Here is a 27395-nt window from a genome sequence, read left to right on the forward strand (position 1 = left end):
TCTGCATGCTTTTCAGATAACAGGCTCTGATCTGGAAGTGTTTATATACTACAGCTCTAAAGGAAAGAGGAGTGACTACTGGACTAGTGTTGGGAAGTGACAACAATAATATAACATGCATGATAACTATTGTAGTAACACTGCATGACAACTATTTTGCTTTTTAATAACCGATGGACTTGTTGCAATTCGTATCACTGTGCTTACAAATGCTGATGAAGAGCTGAATATGATCATGTTATTTTGGTGTTGCTGTAAACCAATCACAACTGAGCTCTCCGACCAATCAGACCAGAGCCGACTCTCAGAAAGGAGGGGTTTAAAAAGACCAGCTCCTTGAACCAACATATTCAGATATTGTTTACACTCAGCATTAAGATTTTGGTCTTCGATTTTTAGTTACTATAAAATGTTAACATTAGTTTGATGAATGTTAGTGCATGTACAATATGAACTAAGAAATGTATATATTTCTAAAGAAAAAGGCTGTCAAAGATTTTAAGTTTTAAAAATGTAATATAATAGATTCATTGAATTGTTTAAACTGAATCTGTGAGCTTTAGAACTAGATCTGAATGAATCATGGAACTGCTTAAATTGAATCTGTGAACATGCAAACTACTAGAACTGAGTGAATCATTGAACTGTTTGAACTGAATCTGAAAGCATTCAAGCGACTAGATCTGAGTGAATCAGTGAACTGTTTGAACTTAATCTGTGGGCATCTGATCTACTAGAACTGAGTGAATCATTGAACTGTTTAAACTGAATCTAAAAGCAGGCAAACTACTAACTGAGTGAACCATTGACCTGTTTAAACTGAATCTGTGAGCATTCGAACTACAAGAACTGAGTGAATCATTGAACTGTTTAAACTGAATTTGTGAGCATTCAAACTACTAGAACTGAGTGAATCACTGAACGGTTTAAACTAATTCTGTTAGCATTCAAACTACTAGAACTGAGTGAATCACTGAATGGTTTAAACTAATTCTGTGCGCATTCAAACTATTAGAACTGACTGAATCACTGAACCGTTTAAACTGAATCTGTAAGCATGCAAACTACTAGAGCTGAGTAAATCATTGAACTGTTTAAACTGAATCTGTGAGCATCTGAATTAAGTGAACAGAGTGAATCATTGAACTGTTTGAAGATCTGAATTTCTAGAATTGAATGAATCATTAAAAGGTTTGATATGTTTATACTGAATCTGTGTGTGGCTATAGAACGGAATCATGTTCTAACTGCTTCATGTAAATCAGTGGCTTGATTATTGTGAACAATGTCTTTAATAGAACAAATATTATTTCAGTAGACACCTTTTCATTTTATTTAATTGTGTTTTTCGTTATACATTTAATGAATATAATATTATATTTGTAAAACAAAAAAAAAAACAAATATATATATATATATATATATATATATATATATATATATATATATACACACACACACACATATATACACACACACACACACACATATATATATATAAATATCGCCTCACAGACATGTGGTACAGGGGCCTCATGTACGAAGACTTGCATTGAAATCATACAAAAACATTGCAGACACAAAGCTGTAAATGTGCATACGCAGTAAAAAATTCAGATGTATGAAACAATGTGTACACGGAATCCCACGCATATTTTCTTTGTACATCCTAATTAACGTGAAACTTAGCGCACATGCACGAGCGCAAAACCCTTCCCTGCCTCCTCCCCTTATGAATATGCTAATGACTCTACCTTGGCAAAACCAAATGAAAAAGCAATGGCAAAACCAAGCTAAAAGAGAAACTTTGAACAGAATGTTAATTGGAGGTGCTCGTATCGGAGGTAGACCAGAGAAAAACGGTGTTATTTGCAAGTTTGTAGTTGGAATGAGCTAGTTGAGTGATTTCCGCCCGTTTGATCGGCAGAGATAACAAAGCTGAAGAGGGAGGACATCAGCAGCACGAGTGGTGTAGCTCGTAAAGTGCATGGCAACATGTTTTGACGCTAACATTTATGAACGCAATTCGAATCCATCGTTTGATGAACTCTTTCTTCTTTTTTTTCCCCAATACGCATCAGATTTTGCCTACTCTTCATCACGAGGAAGACAAGTAGGAATCATTAATAAGTGTGTGTATTATGTCAAGCGCATTTGAACATCACATATTATTTGCACATTTATTGAATGGAAATGTTTCCGATTCACGTATGCAAATTCGTCTTCAGATGGCGCCTTTATAGCACTGTGCGTGCAGTAGACCGCTCTGATTACATTGGGAAAACCGGCGATCTCTGCAAGTTGCGCTTTAATGTTTGGCTGGTCAACTGCATGGTATGGAAACCTTATATACCTGCTAGAAATGCTGATGATCTCGTCCCATACAGCTGCCATTGCAAAGATACTTTGTAGTGTGCAATTGCACACAATTGCCTCTAGGAGTCGCCAATGGAAATAAAACAAAACACACAAGAATATAATAGACAATAAGATAGACACAAGAATATAATATAATATAATATAATATAATATAATATAATATAATATAATATAATATAATATAATATAATATAATATAATATAATATAATATCATATAATATAATATAATATAATATAAAGGTGCTTTTAATAAAAAATAAACTTCTAACTTCTCAATCAGGAGCAAAAAAATCTTACATTTGAAAAAAAAATCATCATATTTATCATAATTGATAATTAATAATTAATTACTGATGTGATTTTCATTTTTCTGAAAAATTATGTTAGTTGTTTGTTTAAAACAACTTACTCAACTACTTATTTAAAATGAGCTGAGATAACACAATTCTTGTTTTTTTTTTTTAGACAACTTAACTCTTTTGTGTTCAGTTCACTTCAATTTGTAAAATTGAATAAATTAACTTAATTCCTTGATGTTGTCCAAAAACAAATCGATTGTTTGGTACGTAGCACATTTTACAGATTACTTTCAATTATGAACAGCATGTAGCTTGGTCTCAAAGTAACTTTCCCAGCGCTGCAAACAACTAGCATTTAATTTTAGCTGCTATTTCATAATGACAGAAAGCTTCCTGCCCATAACTTCTAATTATACACGTTTTTAGCAAAAGCGGTCAGGCAAGAGTGAAGATGCCCGTTAGCATGATTGTTACCATCCAGTTAATGACCATATACATGGAGCTCAGAGAGTATGAACACCACTAAACATCAGTTTATCAGTGTTAAAACAGGGTCTGTGTGCTGACCTTGATGTATACAGTAAGCTAGCTTTGACTGGACTGTTAGTACACAGACTCAGGGTTAGCTTTGTTATGACTTTCTTAGTTTTGCGTAGCAACAAGCATGTGAAGGCCATTTTGTGTCAAGAAACCCAAACAGCGATACAGCCGACTCCACAACAGAGAGACAAACCCCTGAGGTCAAATTCAATTCAAGGTAGAAGCTAATTTGACTGTATGTTAAATGCTAACAAAAACTAGGCACTTCAGAGTAGTGGTTGACAGATGCAGGTTTTTATTGACTGACTCTGCAGATTTAAGTTAGTTAAAGGCTGATTTCAGAGCCTGATGAAACTGGTTCATCAGGTTTTGATGGTTTTTAATCACATGGAAGTTCATACCTGTTCCTCATTTTGATGAGTTGTAGACAACATAGTAGGAATTTATTAAATTGACATTAACCCTTACATAGACATTAAAACACAGGTACACAAATATGGATGTCAAAATATCTTTTTTTTTAAATCTTTTTATCTATTTTACTCACATATTTTTTGACCAGCATATGTCATGCTAATACCTGAAATATATTGTTTTAATTTAGAGAATTTTATCTTGTGAAAGTTTAGTTTGTCCCTTTTGTTGTTTTGTGTTTTAATGTAAATGAACCTATCATTTTCCACATAAAAATAATAATTTCTTACATTTATATAGTGCTTTCCTAGACATTCAAAGTACGTTACACATTTTTACACATCCATTACAAGTGCACAACATCCACATCCAGCCATACTGCACCAGCTCGCATACACCAGCTGATTGGTGGAGAGGAGTGATGAAGCTAATTATGATATGGAGGTAGTTAGGAGGCGATGATGGATAGAGGCCAGTGGGCAAATTTAGGTAAAACCCCCACTCTTTTTTTTTTGCAGAGTATTCTGGGATATTTAACGACCACAGAGAGTCAGGACCTCAGTTTAACATCTCATCGAAAGATAGTGCTCACTGAGCAGTATAGAGTCCCCTTCACTATACTGCGTTAGAACCCACACAGACCGAAGGTTTAGGGCACCTTCTGGTCTCACAAATACCACTTACGGCAGCAACCTAGCTTTCCCATGTGGTCTTCCATCCAGGTACAGAACAGGCGAAGTCCTGCTTTGCTTCAGTGGGTGACCATGTAAGAGTTGCAGAGAGCTAGCTGTCTGTATGTGCTAAATGCTAAGTAGATTTTTTTTTCTGGATAAGTTAGCTATTATAGACATTCATTTAAATGAATTATTTCTTTGTGTCACATAAGAAAAAACTACCACACTTTATTTCTCAGTATATACATTTGAAGTCAGAATTATTAACCCCCTAAATTATCAGCCCTGAATTATCAGTTGAAGTCTGAACTATTAACCCCCTGAATTATTTTTCCCCAATTTCTGTTTTACGTCATGTTTTTTTTACTGGAAATAATATTTGAAAGATTGAACCAGAATTTGGTAAAAACTCAAACAATACAAACATAAAAAAAACTAAACAAAAAAATCTGAAAAATTATTTATGTTTAATAACAATGGAATGAAATAAGGAAAAAGCACTGAACTACTGAAATGTGTTTAATACTTTATACAAAAGGCTTTTTTAATGGCAGCTTAAAATGCCTCTCTATTGGATTCAAGTCAGGTGTTTGGCTGGCCTATTCTACAGCTTGATTTTCTTTCTCTGAAAGCATTTGAGAGTTTCCTTGGCTCTGTTTCGGATCATTGTCTTGCTGAAATGTCCACCCTGGTTTCATCTTTATCATCTTGCTAATGTAAATTATAATAATCATTTACAATGATGAAGGGCAGAGGGTTGCTGAAGAACTATTAAGAGTTTTCAGCTGCTGTCAAGGCTTTAACTGCCTTTTTACATCTCCCTTTCTTCATTGGTTCAATACTTTTCCCTTGTGTCCTTTTATTTAATTATGCATAAATTCATTTGTAAAATAATTAGAATTGTTTTCTTTGCATATATGGATTTCCTTTGTTGCAACATCCAGGGAAAAATTCAAGTCAATGGCACCTTTAGAAATATGTCAAAACAGTAAAACACATTAAAAAAAAAATTGCCAACGAAATGTAAGCCTGATACTTTCATTTCGTACTTATTTTACAATCAAAATATGCTTTTGGCACAGCACTATGCCTAGACTTTGTAGATGTGCAAACCTTGATCATCAAGAGCAAAACTAGCTTCTTTGTTCCCTTTTGCATTATTTTCAGCACAATACGCATCCACAAAACGTCAACAGTTGACCACATTAAAAGGAATCGTTTTGCAATTATTACACCGGATCACTAAAATTCCAAGCGTTCACTGCGGAGCTTTCATGAAACGCTGAAAATATCAAAATATAGAAGCTGTCTGGAGGCTATCCCTGGCCATTCCACATTAAACTCTGAAAATAATAGAGACACTGTTTCCTTTTCCGAAGCACAACAACATATTAAAGATTATTGTTTACCAGGCAGAGGATGAATGCGCGAGAGAGAAAATAAAAGACAGCGAGGGGTAAGAGACGATGGGGAGCAGATGATGGGGTCATTTCGTTCTGCCCTCCATTTTATCTCCATTCAGATGCTCAAATAACAGCTAACACACTCGCCAACCATATCCCCACCATACACAACATCAGAGTTTGTTTACTGTGCTATTTAAAAGAAATATTGATTTTTTTCATATTTGTTCTTGTATTAGTCAATGTCTGTCTCTATAATGCTGATTGAAGTCAATAGATCTAATAATAATTACTATGTTTTTAGACATGCAATGACACTGGTTATCAATATTTAGCAAAAATCTATGAAAAAAAAGAAAATCAATATATGATTAAAAATGCTTCCATAGCAAACAATTGTTTATTAATTAAATACATAATGTCATAATGAAATACATGATAAACCAAATAAAATTCTTTAAAATAAAAATAGTTAAACAATAATAATAAAAATGTCTGTTGACTTCATGAAAATGTCAAATTGACCTTTGAATCCATTTTCGGTAAAAAATATTTGTTGATACAATAATGAACTAACTTATTTTTACTTCAATGCCGATAACTTAACCGATTAAATATCGGTTAAAAATACTAATGGCCAATTTTTTATAATTAGTTTCAGTGTAGCTTTTTCCAACATATACTCTAAATCTCAAAGCCTAACAAAAATTACATTGAGATTACTCCATGTATAAATGTAACTATTTTATGTATTGACAAAAAAATGGCAAATTTCTATAAATTCATACAATTTCATTTATATGAAAACGAACAACATTAAAAGGAATGTGCACACCCAAACCACACTTCTAACCCTATGCCTCATGGTGAGATGAGCAAGTAGTATCAAAATATACAAAACAGATCATACAAATCAATACGAATTAGCCACTAAATCAAAATGTTACAAATTGCTATAAGTTTGAAACTTGCTAATAAGCTGAACTCAACCTATCAGAAAAAGCTACTTCTATTTACTTCCACATCATCGGTTACACTGGCAGAAAATGGTGAATTTAAAGAAAGATTATCAAAACACATCTAAGATGAATTCCAAACATAGATATTTATGGAGAAATATTATTGGTCAAAGCTCAAATAATAATGCAAATGACAAATATCGAAAAATCAATAACTTTGCTAGAATCGGTTAAGAAAGAGTACTGGACATTTATTTTTTAACGGTAGTTTTGATGCAGCTTAATCCAACATATGCTGTAAATCTCTAAACATAAAAATTACATTGAGATAACTTCATGTAAAAATGTAACTATTTTTTACGCATTGTCAGAAAAGTGTCTAATTCATACAAATTCATACAATTTCATATAAACAAATTCATATGAAAACATACAATAATTAAAAGCAATGCATACACCCGAACCCCACTCCTAACCCTGCGTCTCATAGTGGGATGAGCAAATAATATCAAAATGGCCAAAACAAATCATACAAATACATTTCCACACCATTGGTTACACAAGCAGCAAAGGAGAGTTTAATGAAAGTTTATCAAAGCACATGTAACATGAATGTGCAAACACAGGTGTTTATGGAAATATATCAATGGTTATTGTTGAAATAATTGTGCAAGTGACAAATATCGGTGTGAGTTACAAATATCTGTACCAATAAATTAAAATTGGATAAGAAATACTACTGGACATTATTTTTAGACATTAGTTTTGGTGCAGCTTAATCTAACATAACATGCTCAAAACATGACAAAAATTACATTGAGATGTATAAATGTATATGTATAAATGTAACTATTTTACAAATTGTCGGAAAAGTGGCTAATTTGTACAAATTCATATGAAAACATGATTTTTAATGGAATATGTACACCAGAACCCCATTAACCCTACGCCTTATGGTGGGATGAGCAAATACTATTAAAATATACAAAACAGATCATACAAACCCTTACAAATTAGCCATAAAATCAAAAAGTTATGAATTGCAACTAGCTCATAAGCTGAACTCGACCAATCAGAATAAAGCTACCTTTTCCAACATCCACACCATAGCAGGCAGAAAAGGAGATTTTAATAAAATTACCAAAACACATGTAACATGAATGTCCAAACACAGATGTTTATGAAAAATATTATTGTTAAAGTTCAAATAGTTGTGCAAGTGACAAATATTGATACCGTAACCTTAATTAAATTTGGTTAAGAAATACTACTGACCTATTTTCTTTTTTTATTTATGGTACAGCTTAATCCAACATATAATGTGAATCTCAAAATATGATAAAAATGACATTAAGGGTTATTCCATGTAAAAATGAATGAACTATTTTACATAATGTCAGAAAAGTGGCTAATTTGCAATAATTCATACCGTAAATCTCAAAACATACCAAAATTTACATTGAGGTTATTCCACGTATAAATGTGACTATTTTACTATTGACAGAAAAGTGGCTAATTTGTACAAAAAAAAAAATCATTCAAACACAGAAGCTTCTGGAAAAAAAAATTGTCAAAGTTCAAATAATTGTACAAGTGACAAATATCGGTGTGAATTGCAAATATTGGTACAGATAACTTTCTTATAATTAGTTAATAAACACTACTGAAGCTTGCACCAAATCATACAATTTCATTCACATGAAAACGTACACCTGAATCCCACCCCAAACCTACACCCCATGGTGGGATGAGCAAATCGTATTAAAAATGTACAAAACAGATCGTACAAAATAATTTGAATTTAGCCACTAAATCAAAAAGTTACCTGCTATGAGCTTGAGATTAGGTAAGAAGCTTATTTTATACTGCACTTGATCTATCAGAATAAAGCAGCTACTTTTTCCCACTTCCACACTATTGGTTCACCATAGCAGAAAATGAGAGTTTAATGAAAGATCATCAAAACATTACATTCAGTTGACATGTAAGATGAATTCCAACACACAGAGGTTTATGAAAACCAAAATGGGTCTGATTTCATGTGGGCTTTAAATCTGTGACTAAAAGTAATATTGCATGAATAATTCAACCAAACGGCCCAGTCATGTCATCTCTTATTGTCTGAAAATGTCTAGACTGTAAATGGACGTGATATGGAGGAACAGACGGTACCTGTGGTGGATGGAGTGGAACTGCTCATGGTAGTACAGCAACACGAGGAGGCGGAAACAGGAGGCTCTCCAAAAGCCCACTGAAACACACAAGCACAACAGACTCAGTCAAAATGACAAGTCTAAACAACCACCCAAAACTCTTAGCAAGCATACAACAGAAGCTATTTGGTAGCTATTATATGAAGACACACACAAACACACATTCATTAAAAAAAAAAAAAAAAAAAGACGTTTGCTGTTTGTTCAAACAACTTATTTAAAATTACCTAAAATAACACAATTCTTGAGGTTTTTTTGGGGACAACTTAATTGTTTTATGTTCGATCTACTTAAAACTGTAAAAACAAATGGGCAAACTCAATTCCTTCAATGGAACCCAGCATTTTTACTGTGTATATACACATGTAGTACAGCAATCCTATCTATATATGTAAACCCCTCTGTGAAACCCAGCTAAAGTAGCATAATCTATTTTTCTCGAGAAAAAAAGCCTCAAAATTGTATAAAAAAACATGGAATTTCAGTTGATTGCAGTAAAATGATAGATTAAATATCAAGGTTTTTAAATACGTTACTAGCATTTATAACATGATAAACACTACATTCAACTATTTTGAACAAAGAAAAAATATATATCAAAGATTTGCTACCTAAAAACTGATTTTAATTGTCTCTGAGTTTACTTCCAGTACAGAAACACCTTCTAATTCTCATATTATTCCGCTAATACATTTATTTTCTACCACAAACAGACTAACAAATGTATTCCCTATTGCCCACAAGCACGAATGTCAGGTCAGTCATTATTTTCATTAAAAATCCTGTCATCATTTATATTCCAAGCTCATATGATTTCTTTTTTTTTTTTCAGAACACAAATTTGACATATTTTTCTGTTCAAGTCTTCTAAAAGGACACGATGATTCCAAATCATCGACAGATTTGCAAAAACAAAGCTAAAAAGTTGTCAAACTACCAGTAGGAGACATACTCTTTCTTCTCTGTATGCACCAGACACTTTCTACTAAATGAAACACTATTTTTTTCTGAAAAGTTGAATTCTGAGTGAGCTTTACATGGGTGAGTGGGATTAACAAACCACCTGAAGGAGGCAGTCTTTCCTCTCTATATGCACCAGACACTTTCCTACAAAAACTATTAAAAGGACTCAATAATTCCCACCACTACTACTAATACTACTGCTGCTACCACTAATTAACTTATAAATAACCTTAGATAAGATTCGTCATGCCATCAATATATTACTGGTCTCTGCTTATTTAAAGTGCTTCATTTATCCTCATTTGTAAGTCACTTTGGATATAAGCATCTGCTAAATTAATAAATGTAAATTTTATATCGCACGTACAAGAGTAAATCTCAGATCTCATGCATGAGCATCTGTGATCAAATATGTATGCTGTATACGCCCACAATCAAAATGAATCAAAAGCTCAATTAAATCTGTTCATGATATGAAAATAACAATCTCTCATCTAAAACCGACTTTTCAAGTTTGTAAAAATAATAATCATAATCATAATCATAATAATATTTTGTCTTAAAGTCTTGAATCATCAAGAGTTTTGGCAGAGAAGACTTTCAATAGATAAACATAAATAGCTCAAATTTCAATAAAAAAGTTCCAATTTCTGTTCTGACAAAAAATCTTATAGGTTTTGCTTCAACATGAGGGTAAGCAATGACAGATATTTAATTTCAGGGGTGAACTGACCCTTTAATAAAACAGACAAACATGATGAAAACACAAAAGCAATGAAAAGCCCCTGTGCCAAATTTAAGGACTGTTTTCAGACCAGCAGGGAAATTTCAGCGGCTCATCAATTCCTTGAGGATGAAGTCTAACAAGCACACAAATGCATCCATTAGCAGCAAATTGTTTGTGAGGTGGGAAGATCAAGAATACAATCTATTCAGCTAAAAGATGGCTGGCACATGAGATTGCCACGCTCTGGAGGAAATGTCGCCATTTGTGTAGTATTTCCTGAGCAAAGAGGCACTTGTTGTATAGCTCAGGGAATACTGCTGTAAATGTCCTTTTGCTCGTCACTTGCTAATTTTAGAGTTTTTTTGTGACCAAATTGTGTTAAGTGATAAACAATGAGCAGAATTGAAAATAATAATAAACAAATATTTGGGTAATTCAAACGTTATTTTAGTGTTTCTGTGTTCAGTTTTCATTTAAAAATTTTGATTGTTTTTAAAATTTCTATAAAGCAGTTTCGTTTTAGTCATTTTTGTACTTTGTCTTAAATATATTTTAATTAATTAGCTTTTTATTTTCATTGAATGCAAACAATGAAATTCTTAAAACTTCTTAAATCTTTAAATCTTTTTAAATCTTTTTAATTTTTAAATCTCTGTGTTGTAAAATACAAAATATACAAATATAATAAAATGCAACAAAGGCAAGACTAGAGATTATTTTAAATTACACTTAAAGCATATTTCTATTTATCTAATTTCTTTTCATCAAAAAATGATTAAAATAATTCAAGTTTTACTCAAATAACGACATTGTTTTAAACAAATGCAAACGCCTGTCTATAATTACTTATGCTTTATGAAACCATTTTAAAGCTTAAAACCTTTATTGATAATTTTTTTAGTATTTGGTAGAAAAACTGCACTGAGCTCTTTTAACAGTTTGCTACAACCAAATGTTAAGCAAATAAAACAAATATAGTTTGTTTTCTTTTAAGCTTTATCAACTGAACATTTCCTCTGTTTACTTACACTTACACTTCTAAACTTTTATTAACTTATTTTCTTCTGTTAAACAATATATCTTAAAAATGTTAGAAAAAGCGGACATTGATATCCCCAGTAGAAACAAAATAACATGGAAGTCAATGTTCAGAATTTACTTAAATTTACTAAACTTGCCTGAACCAGCAGACACAGGTCACAATTAAAAGCCACCTCATAAACTTCTTACAAACCTATTACAAACCCTAAATTAAAAACGTTATCTATTAAATGGAATAAGCAAAAGATCTAAAACTATTCATCCAATAAATGTGTTTAGTACATGTTTTTTCAATCCAATGTCTAACATGACAAAATTGACGTTTCGGTAAAGTTAGTTAGGGCCAAATTAATTTGATTGTAAAGACCCAACCATAACACCAAGTATTAGTTGGCATGGGCAACCAAAAAAAACCCAACCTCAAACTACTAATTAATTCACCAAAACCTATACTTATAAAAGTGACAATTATTTTGTGGAGAACTTGGTTAGTCAAGTTATTAACTGACTTTAAACTACCACTAATTGTACATGTAATTAGCTACTATACAATTCGTATAGACACTTGTTAATCTTTTAAAAAGGCCCACAGCTAAACCATTGCACACTGAAGCACTGGAAACATTTTTTAAAAGAGAGTTACAAGCTAGTGAGGTCTCATTTATTAAATGCTCAATAGTTTGACCCACCAAAATGTTTTTAAAAATGTGCTATAGCAGGATTCCAGAATTAAAAACTTAAGAATAACTAAAAAATATTTTTTTGTAATTATCTGTTTGAGCTCTGACATCATCTAATTTGTGTTTGTTGAATCCATATGTTTGCATTCACGCAACAATTAAAACATTTTTTTTAGAATAAATATAGAAAAACTACATTTCCCATAATGCTATACAAATACTTCACCATTAAGAGAGCTGCATTGAGCGAATAGTGACAAAAAAAAAATTTACAAACAACATAATATTTAAACATTTGTAAATGCACATTTACCAAATGAAAATATATATTTAGAAATACTTTATGGTACTGTAGTTCTTTACCTCAGTAAGGCTGCAAGTACACAGTTTTGTACATTTTGTTTCATATACTTATTTGATTCATATCAAAGTTTTTAAATGTTGCAATTCACTTCATAGCTGTTTTTTTTTTACTTCATGACTTACAATATTTCAACAAAGATTGTTTTCAAATCCCTACAGAAAAAACAAAGGGTAAAATTGAACCATACTATTAAAAAAAATCACACACATAGTCTACATTGCTATTGCAGTAAGAAGCCCCGGTAAACATCATATGCCGACTTCAGAGAAAAAGAAATAGAAAAAAAATTAAATAAATCACAAAAGGTCAGGCCTGGTAGGTAGAGCACATTGTGTATGTGAAAGCCTTTAGTAAGAATCCATGTTAGGTCATTCCCTGATCCAATTCATCTCACCCACCCAATGTTTCCTGTCTGCTTTCTCACAGCCTGAATCAATAAATCCCAAAATAAACTAAAAAAATAAATGACAGACATGTGACCTCTGTAACAAATGGCCAACAGGTATCCGGCCAGCCAGACACCAATACAAAACGCCTACACCCTCATTCATAAGTGAGAAATATAAACCGAACACCAATCAACATCTAGCGTCAATGTAAATGAGCCCAAGCGGTTTAATAATGAGTTCGTGCACAGGGTCATGCATGACACGCGCAGCAGGTCTGAATTAAGCACACCGCTTGTGTTATTCAACTCAGCCAGGTGTTGTTGGAAGGGAAAGTTCGCTTCAGAGGATGAGCTTCCGCCTTGCTGTCTCCCCATTGGTGCGTTATTGTCACCTCAGCCAACCAAGAAAGAACACAGTGCTTATCTTTGCTTGATGAAATTCAAATGAGGCCAGGCTGAGTATGAATATGCAAAAAAAAGGGGACAAAAACGATAGAATCTCTTTACCCTTTACAGCTAAGCCCTTTTCTGATGCCTGTGACATTTTGTGTGCTGAGATGGACTGAGGGTGATGAAATACGACACTGATGCTCAGCGCCCGTATGATAATCGCCATTTCTCTGAACACCAGGGCAGGTCATACGGACTGGTCTGCTCACGTCAGCACCAGCCACAAGATTCTGCGTTCCATTTTGCCATCGTTATAGTTGAGTGTCTTTTATTATTCCAGGGCAGAGATGGAGAGAAAGGTCTGATTGCAATTATATGCTTTCATTGGCATTCTCCTATCAGCTTTAAAACGTGTAGGAAAACTGGAGCGGTGCACATTATAGACATGGATGATTTTGACTTTAATACCTTCAATAAAGTGGCAAGTTCTTGGATTTTCCAAATATTTGAGATAATTTTCAAATAATTATTCGGATTGACATGATATACGGTTAGACTTATTATTATTATTATTCCTCCTAATTAATAGTCCCCCTGTATATTTTTCACCCTAATTTCTGTTTAACTGACATAACTGACATAACAGTTTTAATAACTCATTTCTAATCACTGAATTATTTTATCTTCGCCATGATGATAGTATATAATATTTTATTAGATCTTTTTCAAGATACTAGTACTAAGCTTAAAGTGCCATTAAAAGGCTTAAAAGTCCCGTGAAATGTCCATTTTTATTCGATGTTTGACGTAATCTCAACTGAAAGACTAAGACAGGTAGTTCATCCCCTTTAAAAAAAAACAGCCAATATTGTTTTGTTTTATCACAGCTCAGCCAATGAAAGTGGTTGAGCTCGAGTGAATCAAATGAAAAGCAATCGAAAAGTGTCTTGAAGGGGGCGGGGCACGTCAAATACTAGAGAGAATTTGATTGGTTATGATGTGTTGAGAAACTGAAGCATGGGTTGACGTGAACAAAACGGTTAATCCATTTAGGCAGAAGCTACAAGTTTGATATGTTCTAAATGCAAATTTTGTCACTGTTTTAGAGCACATACCATATAGGTATTTTAAAAATCGAACAATACTTACATCTAAAAATCTTGATTGATTCAGAAGATTATTGGTAAACCTTTTGCCCAGTCTCCAGTTATTTATCTTCTGAATTGTAAAACTGCTCTAAATTTTAGTCATGGACTAGAATCTGTGTTACACTTTTGTACATATCTAGCAAGAAAATGTATGTTGTGGTCTTCTCAATCCCTCTGTAAATATGTGAATAAATCAGATTGCCATTTCCTTACCATAGAAAAGCTGACTTATGACTTATGACATATTTCTGAATCCTTTATGGGAGTTTTTGGACAATGTCTCTTGAAAGACTTTTATTTTTTGTTAATTTTCCCCTTCACAAAAGACTTGAAATAGACGGTGGACGATTGTATAATAGATGGCTATATTGTTGTATATGATGACATGAGACAACTATACCACTGTTCTGTCTTTCCTTAAATAAATAAAATCTGTAAATCTTTAAACAAATGTTAGAAGAAAACAAAAAACAAAAACAAAACTTTATTTTAATTTCATGGGATCTTTAACTAGCTTAATTAGGTAAATTAGGGTAATCATAGGCAAGTAATTAAATAAGAGTGGTTTGTAGAAGGTGACGCGGCGGCCCAGTAGGTAGTGCTGTCGACTCACAGCAAGAAGGTCGCTGGTTCAAGCCTCAGTTGGGTCCATTGCCATTTCTGTGGAGAGTTTGTATGTTCTCCCCGCATTCGCATGGGTTTACTCCGGGTGCTTCGGTTTCCTTTACAAGTCAAAAGACATGCGTTATGGGTGAATTGGGTAAGTTAAATTGTCCATAGTGTATGAGTGTGAATGAGAGTGAATGGATGTTTCCCAGTGATGGGTTGCAGCTGGAAGGGCATCCACTGTGTAAAAACGTGCTAGATAAGTTGGTGGTTCCTTCTGCTGTGGTGACCCCAGATTAATAAAGGGACTTAGTCGATTTAGAAAATGAATAAATGAATAGTTTGTTGAAATGGTTTCTGCCCTCAAGCTGAAAAGGTCATGTTTCTCTTTTTGGCAAACAAACGATGTTTGACAAAATATGGGGCCCCTTCACAGATGTATAGGGATTTTTTTTTTTTATATATATATTTTTTCTCATTCCTTTTTACATGTTTTAACAATTTCATATTTTGTTCCTTTAGACTGGCTGAGATATTTTTTTGATGGTGCTGTATAATTGCTGTATTGTTTGCTAGTGTTTTGGTGCATGTTCTAGTTGGTATCAGGTAATAACACTGAGATAATTCACTATGCGGTGTTATGTTTTCATTAAAACTTCTATAAATCAAGTAAAAAAAATAGTGTTTTGTTCTGTAGACAATTTATATATATAAGAAAAATATAACAGGAAATCCTGTGAAAAATTCCATCCTCCGTTAAACATCATCTGGGAAATATTTGAAAAAGAAAAAATTTGAGTTCAGCTGTAAATAGAGCTCCTTTTGTGCATCAAGGATGCTTGCAAATACAGAAACTCAAAGACCTGTGTTCAGGTCACACTTCAGCCTCAAATCAAATAAAAGAAATAATGAATCATATTTTTGCATTAGGAAAATGAAGCCATTTTCAGCACCATTAAGATCTGTTGCATTATTGTTTCCCATTATTTTTATGACAATTAGGCACATTTCCCTCTAGCAGTCATTACCGTGAGGCAAAAAACTCATTACTTTAATGTCATCTACGTCAGCTGTCTGGATAATTTCATCTTGGTGATACTCTATATTTACATTGGCAGAATTCAAAAATATTCACAAAACAACAGTCCAGAGCCAGATTTTTTAACAGCTTTTGCCAGGGCAAAGCTTCTTTTGGCAATAAAAACTACTGAATTTGATACTAGCTACAATTATTATGTTTTAATAGTCATTTTAATTCTGTTCAATTATCATAAACATCATTATCAGGTACACAGAACATGAAAATCAATAAATGTGAGATTTATACTTAATTATTTCTACAGACTATATTATTTCAACATTACAAATCACATTTTGTAACACGGATCTAATAAACATGGGAACGGCATGCATGTAAACTGATGTCACTTGTTAAATCTGAATCCACAACACAAGTTTAGAAAGAAATTTAAAATGAGACTTCATCATAATCGTCTACTGATAACATTTTTTAATTTATTTCTTCTGCTGAACACACACAAAAAAGATATTTTGAAAAATGTTGGAAAATTGTAGCAAGAAAAAAATCTGATAATGCAAAATGTTATTTTGAAGGAAGACGATCATGAATTGAAGCGCGGAGGGGCACTTTCATTCATTTTTGAGGGGCATTTTTTATCCAAGAGAAAAAAGGACATGTGCTCTGCAGAGGTTGAGCCCTACCTGTGCACATGCCTGATAACAAGAACTAAAGTTTAACAACAACCATAACAAACGACACCATATCAAGCATAAAAAAGCACAACTCTTACAACAATTTTTGAAATAATCACTGAAATTTTGTGAGAATAATAAAAGCCACACACAAAAAAATGGCAAAAAATGTACATCAGCTAATTTAAGATCTATAAGTAAGGCCTGTTCACTCTTAGAAAGATATGATGCAAAAAATAAAAAAGTGCCCAATATACCTTCCCTTTTCCAGCACAGACTAACACAATATTTAAAAAAAAAAAAAAAATTTATTAGTTTATACACACTCAAAAAATAATCTTGCTGTTTCAAACCACTGAAACTCACTTTTGTTGGGACAACATAATTGTTTTATGTTCAATCAACTTAAATTTGTTAAAAGATTATTAACTTAATTAATTTGTGTTGAAACAGCATGAAGAAAAATTGTGTGGAACCCAGCAGTCTTTATAACCAAACATCAACAACCACAATCAATCAGACTCCACCCATCTTAAAAAAAAGCTTGACAATTTAAAGTAAGTCCTCAAAACTGCAGTGCACTTTCATTACAAACAGAGTAATAAAAACCATTTCACATGCACGCTGCTATTGTTTCATTATGTTAATAACAATTACTCTTGCAGTGAATGGAGCAAACCACATCAAGTGACCGCTCTGTCAACTGGCCCCAAAACATTTTCACACGGGCACTTTGCCATCCTTAATGGCCGGCCCTGGTATTACAGTAATGAGAATCACCATTAGGAATAAACCTAAAAATAAAAGCCTGCTAATGAGAGTATGGAGCAATAATGAGCTTCACTGTCACTGAAAATAAGTCAATAACAGATCTAATCTGAAAACCAATACTAATAATAAGCTCTTTTTGCACTATTTTTGAGGTAAAGCGTGAGTTATAGACAATGTGTTGATGAGATTCACAGTCAACAAACACTTCAAGCTGTCTTGTTTGTTTTTCTCCAGTTGTTTATATGTCGATTAATTAATTTTGATGCGTCTTTCTTCTTTATCTCTCATAGCTTTCACTAAACAAAAGCTTTATTGGCTGCGAATGCAAATGAAATCCACAGGTGTGACTGGTTTCCGTAATAGGGGGGACGTTATTTCCGTAGCAACAAACAAAAAAGCCACAGCTACTTGTTGCTTAATGCATCCGAAATAAAAATAAATTTCCTCGGATAATGAATTTTTTTTTTTTTTTTTTTTTAAATGGAGCGGAAAAAAGACGAGGCTTTAAAAGATGGTTAATAATGGTTTGATCATTTTATAGCCTGGCTGGGGGATATTCTGTAATTAACAGGGGCAGAGAAAATGAAATCAGGTTGTCAGGGTTGCAGAAGTTAATAATGTAAAAGCGCAATTTTCACCCTTCATTAATCTAGAGAGCACAATCGCTGGAGGTTATCGCCAGGACTTTTTTTTTTTTTTTAAATGATTGTGGACAAGCTATTGTTTTGACACACAGCATCAGGGTGTTACTGAGTAAACAGGGTGTAGACTGAAAACAAACACAAGAGCTATTCTTAAAGGAACAGATCAGCTAAAAATTACTGTTCTGTCGTTTACACAGCCTCACTTCCACTTGGTGTGACATGTCTGGTTATAAGACAAATGCAAATGTCATTTGGAGTCACTGGTGTCAAACTGAAGAGACGCATCCTGAAAAGCTGTATTTTGAACATACCACATGCAAAGTAGTGCCATGTGATACTGGGAAAAACAGTCATTTTGAAATTAGTTTTTTGTGAAGATTTGTTTATCAAGTAAAGTCAAAATTATAATAGCCCTCCTGTGACATTTTTGTAAATATTTCCTCATTTTCACAGTATTTTCTATAATATATTAAATTATATCTTTATTTTGGGTTTGAATGGCTTAATTAAAAAATTATTTGCCTGATTAACCACATTTAGTTAACCTAATTAGCCTGGTTAAACATTTAATTTGCACAGTAAGCTGAATACTAGTATCTTGTAGCTAAAAATAACTAGAAAATTATTATGTACTTTCATTATTGCAAATACAAAAGAAATTATTTATTATGTTTTAACTTCTCTGTTAAGCACCACTTGGAAAGTAACCTAAATTTCACAGGTGGAGTGATAGTTTTTACTTCAAAGTGTAGCATGTAAGTTTGACACCCAGTGGTTGAACTGGCTATTGCATTCCTGGATCAAAACACATGCAAGCGCAGGTTGCCAGTTTGAGGACCAACAGGAGTGTGGTTTGGAGGTTATTAAGCTTAATTGCTGATTTATATCGAGTTCTAAATAAAAGCAATGGCACACAATAGAAGAAATGTTTTCATATTAAACGTTTTTGTCCTAAACAATACCTGAAATTTATATTTTAGAAAGTGTTTCTATTTTTGAAGCTTAACAACAAAAAACCTGATGACATGATGACCTCAGGTACACCTCTTGTGCTTTATTCAGTGTTAAATGCTAATAATGTGAGTTTGAATGCCATTTTACATGACATTTATTGCCATACTACTGAAAGCAGCAGCAGATAGTTCACCTCACATCTTGAAAATAAAATAAAGCGATTGAAATGACCTTTAGAACTGTGACTCTGTGCAAGCCAACAGTGATTCAGCATGCACATTTAATAATGTTAAACAGGTTTAATATGTATTAATTGGGTTTTAAACGTTACCATTTCTTGAGTGAGTGCATATTCTGTGCTTCTGAATGACTGTATTTAAATTTCTGTCATGTTTCGTCTGATACAAACAGCCAAATTGCTTATCCCTGCAAATCTTGTTAATACACAGGGTTACAATGTAACCTACTAACCTAATGTTTATGTTCGTAATATTTATATTATTTGCCCATTAAAAACCACCTCTGTGGTTTATTCCACTGTGACGACCCCAGATTAATAAAGGGACTAAGCCAAAAAGAAAATGAAAGAATGATTGAATGAATAACCACCTCATGTGGAACTCTGATTCTGCGTCTCATTTTGGAGTCTTTACTGTCCACTGCATTTCAGTTACGAACACATGCTTTGAAAGCCTTTCTGACTGAATGAAATGCAAAGTTTTCCAACACGGCAAACTTGATGCTGTAATATATTTGTCTAATAAGACAGTGGACGGGTTAAATGACCAAAAAAAAAAAAAAGCGTTGCGGCATGTAACGCACATTTTCAAAGCAGAATATCTCAGTTCAGCATTGCTTTTCAGATAAACAAGCATGTTCACTTATCATGTTTACTAAAAATATGCAAACATATTATGGTATTTTTATGCTTTAAGAGTCAAAAACTACATACAGCACTTTTCAACTTTATTTAGTAGTACGGAAAAAAATCTACGATCATTTATCTGAGTCCTTGGGATGATTTTGTTGGTAAGAAAGCAGATATTTGAAATAAAAATAATAAATAATTTTTTAAGTTAAAAAGGTACTTTTTTTAACTCTGAAACCGTTTCATCTGTTTAAATTTGAATGATTTGAGACTTTTTTTTTTTTACAAGCAAGTAGGGCTGGGCAATTAATCGAAAAGTAACCGAAATCAAAATTCAGAACCTATAATTGATAACATTTTTCCAAGTCAATTTTTTCTATCACTTTTGGGTATGCACAGGTATGGTCCGGTGCAGCCTTCGCACGGTCGCATACCTGCGCACCTTTTAAACAAAAATGTAACTACACGTTGCACATTTGCACTACACTGATGATGATCGGAAGCTGCATCAGAGATGCCGCATATCTTTCCATTACAATAAATTATTAGTAATGGAAATGATCAAGTAATGCACCCTTCATTCAAAAATCTCTCACTTGTAATATGTGAGCATTTTTACTGTACAAAACTTGTCAGTGAACTATGAGGGCAAATTATTAAATAAATAAAATAATCGTTCATTAATCGTAATAGAGTTAAAATGTTCAATTAATTGAGATTTTAATTTTAGGCCAAATCGCTCAGCCCTACAAGCAAGTACTACAATACACACAAGTACTTTTATTTTTTTCAATTAAATAAATTAGTTACTTTTTTAATTTGTCTTAATGATACCAATTTATTGAATCTGTTTTTTAAATTCAATTAAATTCAATTCATGTTTATTTATATAGCACTTTTACAATGTAGATTGTGTCAAAGCAGCTTAACATAGAAGTTCTAGTAAATTGAACTGCATTTACAAGCATGCATACGTTCTTCAAAACATCTCTGTTGGACATTTTCAGATGAATAGCATTTTTAACAAACTTTTCTCATGCAAGACAATGCAATCACTTTATTCTTAAAGCACAGCAGAACAAAAACCATTTCCTCACTATTAAGGAAAATCATTTCAAATTGGGTGAATAAAACCCAAAATTGGCCCGGCGCTATTGATCCTATGGGTGCCGTGGGACACTCGCTTCCTGTTTTTTTGATGTTGAAAGCAGCAAAGCGAATAACCATGGAAACAGGAGGGGGGTGTTTTCAAAGGGTGGTTTCTCCTTATGTAATATTCAGTACCAACGATGCCACCACGGAGGAGAAATCGGCCCTCACAGCCTAAAATTACAGCTAAAACTCGCAACACGAACCTAGCGTTTATAATGCAATTAGCTAAACATAGCGCGCCGAGCGCATCTATAAACAACGTCCGTTTACACGCATCTGTCTGTCTGCAACAGATCTTGCAAACGGCTGTAAATACCTGCCTGGAAGAAAAACTACAGCTTCCCTGGAAGGTCACAAATATTACACAGCTGACGGCGGACAAATCAATATCCTCAAGACCGGAGCCGTCCGCTTGCACTAGACTTCACCACAACATGTTGCTGTGCCAAATTGCCCTGTTACCACGGGCATTGCCAGACAATAACATTTTCCATCAGACCAAATTGAGGAATTGAAGAGTGAATTTGTGGCCGAGAGCTCTCTGCTGAAGCAGGGAACAGGCTGTCTGGATGTTTGCCAAGCTGAAATGATCTTTAGTTTTTATCAATCTTCCCTCAAAACAAGCTCGAGTCTGGCCTCTCAGCTTGGGCTTAAAGGGAAGTGAATGAGTGACGCTTTTTCTCCTACAGTATGAGCGATTTTTGAGACAAATATCAAAGGCGTTAGACAGACAACAGGCCATCTCCTTCCTGACGGAGATATTATGCAACGTGTGAATAATTCCTCTGCCATTTGATGTTTCTTTGATGGCTCTTGTTATTCCAGTTATTGGATTCGCGTAACGTGCGTGCAGGGGCAGGCTTCAAATTTTGCGCAACGATATCTCACAGTTGAAGAATTTAGGGTGTTATTGACGGAGCAAGGCAAATAACTGTGATTGAATAACAGCAGAATGCAGAGCAGAATATAAATGCGTTTAAACCTGCATGTTTTGATGCAGCAAGCAGCTCAAGTGTGCACTTCATAATTTGTTTTGGGTCTTGTTTTCCAGTTAATGTGACTAATCATCTATAAGACAAAAGTAGTCCTTAATTGTTGGCAAAGTCTGACAGAATTTCTTTAAAGGGCCTCTATTATACCCCTTTTACAAGATAAGTCTCTGGTGTCTGCAGAATGTGTCTGTAAAGTTTTAGCTTAAAATACCCATCATATTATTTATTATACAATGAGGAATATGCACAGTGCCTTTAAATACAAAGCCTGTGCCTTTAAATGCAAATGAGCTGGTTCTCCCCACTCACTGTTTTCCCCACCCACTTGTTGTGTTTATATCACTCTAAAATGACTGTGGACACACTATACATAGTTCTGTACAAACAGCGTCCAAAAGTAGATTTTGCACCATAGATGCCCATGAAGTCATTTGTGTGTTTGCGTATGTGTGAAGACAGACATTTTGTTCCTTAAATAAACATGCTTAGTTTATATATACATAAGCTGTTATTGTGAAGTTGGATGACTACATGGAGATGGGGTGCTAGTGGCTGGGATGAAACCAAAAAAACACTCTGGTGACATCCTTACATCTTTTTTTATTTACAATCGCTCCAATGCTGCTAGCTACGGCACTTATTTTCACGTGTGTTGTTATATACCCTTTTTACATTTCCGGGTTTCTTAGTATAAGAAGTCGTCATAGTTGGGAAAACTTAGAGCGCAGTGAATGGGAGAATACAACTAATATTTTTAAAAATCTTATTTGCTGAAATAATAAAAGAAAAACACCACAATGATGTTATCAAGACTTTCAAAAAAGGGAAAAATAGAGAGACTGATGATGGCAGCCAGAGGGAAGAATAACATCAAATTTACTGTCCTGCCCCATAGACGCTGCATTAGAAATGCCTCGCACAAGCGGTAAATCGGTTTTTGTAATTTTAAGCAAATGTGATATACTAGATACATATACAAATATAAATAGTCATACGTTTAAAAAAAATCTAAATATTAAAAACTTTCAAGGATTTAAGATTTAGGATTTAATGCGTCATAACAGGCTTGTGAAAAGGGTCAATTCTGAGCTGAAATGAAAAATGGGAGTGCGTGGTTTCCCTCACCATTAACCGTTTTTTCAGAGAATGACAAAGGACCAACCATTGCAGCAGGTTCAATACAAGTTTATAAAGAAAAGTAAAAAGCACTGCAGTGTTTGGACATGCTGTTTTTGTCTGAGTTAATTAGTCTACCAATATGACTGAAACGTGTATATTCCATGAAAAGTGTGAAGCAGATGCATGAATCACAGTTTTTTGAATATTTTTCAACTTGGTCCAGGAAAATGTGCGCATGTCCTATGTAAGGCCACATTTTAATAAAACTATAAACTTCATACCGAAACTTCAAACCAAAGGTTTTTTTTTTTGTATTATTTATCTTTATTGACAATGGTGTTCGGTCAATAAATATCGATAAGTAAATAAATAATATATGGCTCAGCCATTTACAAGTTTAATATTTAAATAACACAATCTATTTAATAGATTATTATCAATTAATCAATTCTTGATTGATTGTCAACATCTATGATCTCAAATGATTCATTAGAGCATAGAATTTCAGTTAGCAACAACAAGCCAAGTATCGTTTTTCTGGGTCATGAAAAATTATTGCGCAAAAAAAACATTAAGGCTGTTCCACAACATCGTGTCTGTAAAAACATATAATGTGAAATTGCACAAATCAAAAATGTGCAAATATCTAAATATGCTTGGTTATCATTGATTGAAGTTTTCTGTTATAGTCAATATTAAATAAAAATAAAACATTCTTCAAAGCAAACTGATAATAAAAATACATCGTAATATCGAGATATCGCTATATAACATGCAGCGATGCGTATAGCTGATGTAAATGATATTGAGCTAGTTTTATCCGAAAGCTCACTGTATTAACTCACCAATTCACACAAAAATGCAAATTCCTTCTTTGTGTACTACATTGGAATATGACGTATTCACTGGCGTATAAACAAACGTGAACAGGCGCATTTGAGCTTGTTTACCACAGAGAGAGAGAGCACATGCTTGTGAATCTTTCATGATTAAAGATCAAGAAAAACCCAGCAATGCTTGTTGCACATTTTCAACCTACAATAGCGAGTCAAAACATAGCCAAAATATTTTTTTTGCAACGTAAACAGCGGCATTATAGTAATATAGTCTACTATAAAAGCAGGTACAACAGTGTGTTCAGATAGCAGTTTGTTGAATATGTCCTAATGAACACTTGGTATAGGACAAATTGATGCCATATATGAATATATTTATAAATATATAAGCATTTACACACATAGTTAATAAAAATTTTAATATTCAAATTAAATTACTAACAATAATAAATATTAAACACTAAATAACAGTTTGCTTTGCTTATATCAATAGCCCTTTTCTCCCTTTTTAAACAATGTTTGGCCTCAAACACTGATTATGAAATGGATTTGTGGAGTATACGTGTAATACATCAAAGGAACGTGGAGCTTCGAGTCGAAACTCTTTGAACAAACTGCGTCCTTCATCTGCCGTCATATCAAATCATTTCCTCTGATTGACTCTCTCAGACGGTGATGGAGGAGCATTAATTCTTGACGTCTGCTTTTTATCTTCGAGGGTCCTGCTGAGCACATCGAGTGTGTGAACATGTGTTTAGTCTGTCTGAGGAACTGCATTCACCTCTTTTACCCTCTCGCTATTTTATTATCATCGTCTAGTCATGCATCTGAAAGCAGACCTTTAAACAACTACAAACGCCTTTTACCTAAAATCAAATTATTATCCATTTCAACCAGGGATGTCAGTTTCTGCAAATTTCCATGATTGATTGTCGTTTAAACGACTGATCAACTAATCTTTATCCTTAATAATGCACGACTTGAGCTAATGACATTTAAAATGTAGGCCTAAACAGCAAATGAAAGGGTCAATTAAAGGAATTGATTATTGATCATTTGAGGAAATAACATTAAAAGTGAATGAGATAAGGGTTAAAATATTAGTATGTTTAAATATGCAAATGAGGCATTCTTTGGTTAAATATGCACAAAAAAATCTGACAACCTTTCATTGATTATTTTAAATGATAAATTCTGCAAGAATAGTTCAATTGAATTAAGGAGGATTAGGACTTATATTAAAACAAAAGGTCTGTATTTTTATTTATTACTATTATTTTTTTAATTATTGTATTAATCTATTATTACTAAACTTCTCATTGTATTAATTGTATATTGCATGTTTTATTGACAATTGTGTTGTGAATGTTTGTTAGACCAAATTTGTAAGTTGTTGTGTTTGAATGTCTAAAAAACAAAAAAAAAAAAGTTATAAATGAATAATATGTATAAAACATTTATATTAAGTGGAACTAGGCATGGGACGAAAACCAGTTTCAAGGTTTACTGCGGTTTGGAAAAGTCAAGGTTTTAATACAGCTAAACTTTTATACTGTTCCCATGGTATAAATAAGTTTTTTTAATGTATTTTTTGTGGTTGTTGTAAAGAAATATGTGTTTTTTGAAACTAATGAAGAGAGCAGAGGTTAATGATTTATTTTAATGATTTAGCCTGATGTGTTTACTGTTTCAAATTATTATATTATGCTGCTGAAAATAAAATAAATTGTGGTCAATGGGGAAATTTTTTTTTTCTTGTTTGTTTTACCCAGACATTAAAAAATAACTTATTTTAGAGCAGTAATCTTAATACAGTGAAACCGTGGTATTTTTTATCAAGGTTATCATGCCGTCAGAAAAAAAATAAAAATAAAATAAAAATAAGCTCACAAACCAACTACAGTTAATTAGCCATATTTGTAATTAGTATTTGCATTTGCATCACGAAAGTAACGTTACATTATTCATGGAAGTCCCTGGTTTTGAAAAGAAGTAATAACGTTAAAATCATATTGGTTATAGACAGATTTTACAACATATGGTAGAAAATTTATAAAATGGTTAATATAGGTTTTTTGACATTGTTCGGGGCCACCTAATTCCCCCATGGCCCTGAGCGGCTGCTTGTCTCGCTTATTGGTCCACCGTTGTTTACAGAGGGAATTTAGGGATTTTTTAATTACAAAATTAAGAAAACAAAAGCCATTAAAATGTGTAGAAATAAACTGTTTGAAACTACCAGGCTAATAAACATGAGAAAATCCAACTGCAGAAAAATTTCCGAACATAAATATGAAAACTGAATTTATGACTGATCTAGATATCTCAGAGGAGAAAAAAATAACTAATTTTGAGAAAAGAGCCTTTTAAAACATGTAGTGTAATTGAAATCTATAGACATGAATTGATAAAGTGTTATAAATTAACACAAACACTTACAAGTAAAAAGCTACATTTTATGAAAAGCCAAAAATCTCCAGACAGATTTGCCTGCAGTGTCTCATCTTAACAAAAGCACTTAATGATTAAATGTAATGACTAATATGCAATGTGTCAACAGCACTGTCACGGTTGTACACACTGGCAACTGTGCATGTGTGCGTCTATGTGTGCCAACAGTGTGTATTACAGTAAATGTGTTATTTTCTTCTCAAAATCGAATATCAAAAAGATAATAATAATGATAAATTCTGGATAATGTGAAAAGGCAGGTGTTTACTCTACAATGTCTATGATGTGTTAAAAGCTTATGTCATTTAGTTGGAGTTTAACGAAATATTACGTAGTAATATCCCAATATAAAAATTACATGACGCATATCATTGATGTAAACAATAACTGGTTAATTCCTTTGCAAACTACGTCACATAATGACCTATTTGTGAGCATTTGGGTTTGTTACCATAGGGAGAAAATTCATTTGTGAAAACGCAAATAATTTACGAGACACAGGGCTCTATTTTGACGGTCCATGCGCAGAGCGCAAAACGCAGGTTCTGCTCCAAATAATGACGTATTCGCAAGACCGAAAACAAATGTGAACTGTCTCATTTATTTGGGTTTGTTTACCACAGAGCACACAGTTGTGAATCTTTCATAATTAAAGATCAAGACAAACACAGCAATGCTTGTCGCACATATCTGACCTACAAAGAC

The 27395-nt window shown here is 33.2% G+C and overlaps 1 protein-coding gene across 3 annotated transcripts in view; it reads right to left on the reverse strand.

Annotated features, from left to right (window-relative positions):
* ptbp3 (polypyrimidine tract binding protein 3) overlaps positions 1-27395 on the reverse strand; it is a 119037-nt gene that overhangs the window by 51743 nt on the left and 39899 nt on the right. For 2 of the 3 annotated variants that reach the window (XM_009305171.5, XM_009305172.5), the window contains exon 2: positions 8843-8921. The exons of the other annotated variant lie outside the window; for it this stretch is intronic. In XM_009305171.5, coding sequence (XP_009303446.1) covers positions 8843-8870 — 28 coding nt within the window. In that variant the 5' untranslated portion in view covers positions 8871-8921. The remainder of the gene's footprint in view (positions 1-8842; positions 8922-27395) is intronic. 3 annotated transcript variants of the gene reach the window in all.

This window comes from Danio rerio, chromosome 10 (genome assembly GCF_049306965.1).
Source record: "Danio rerio strain Tuebingen ecotype United States chromosome 10, GRCz12tu, whole genome shotgun sequence".
NCBI classification, from domain to species: Eukaryota; Metazoa; Chordata; class Actinopteri; order Cypriniformes; family Danionidae; genus Danio; species Danio rerio.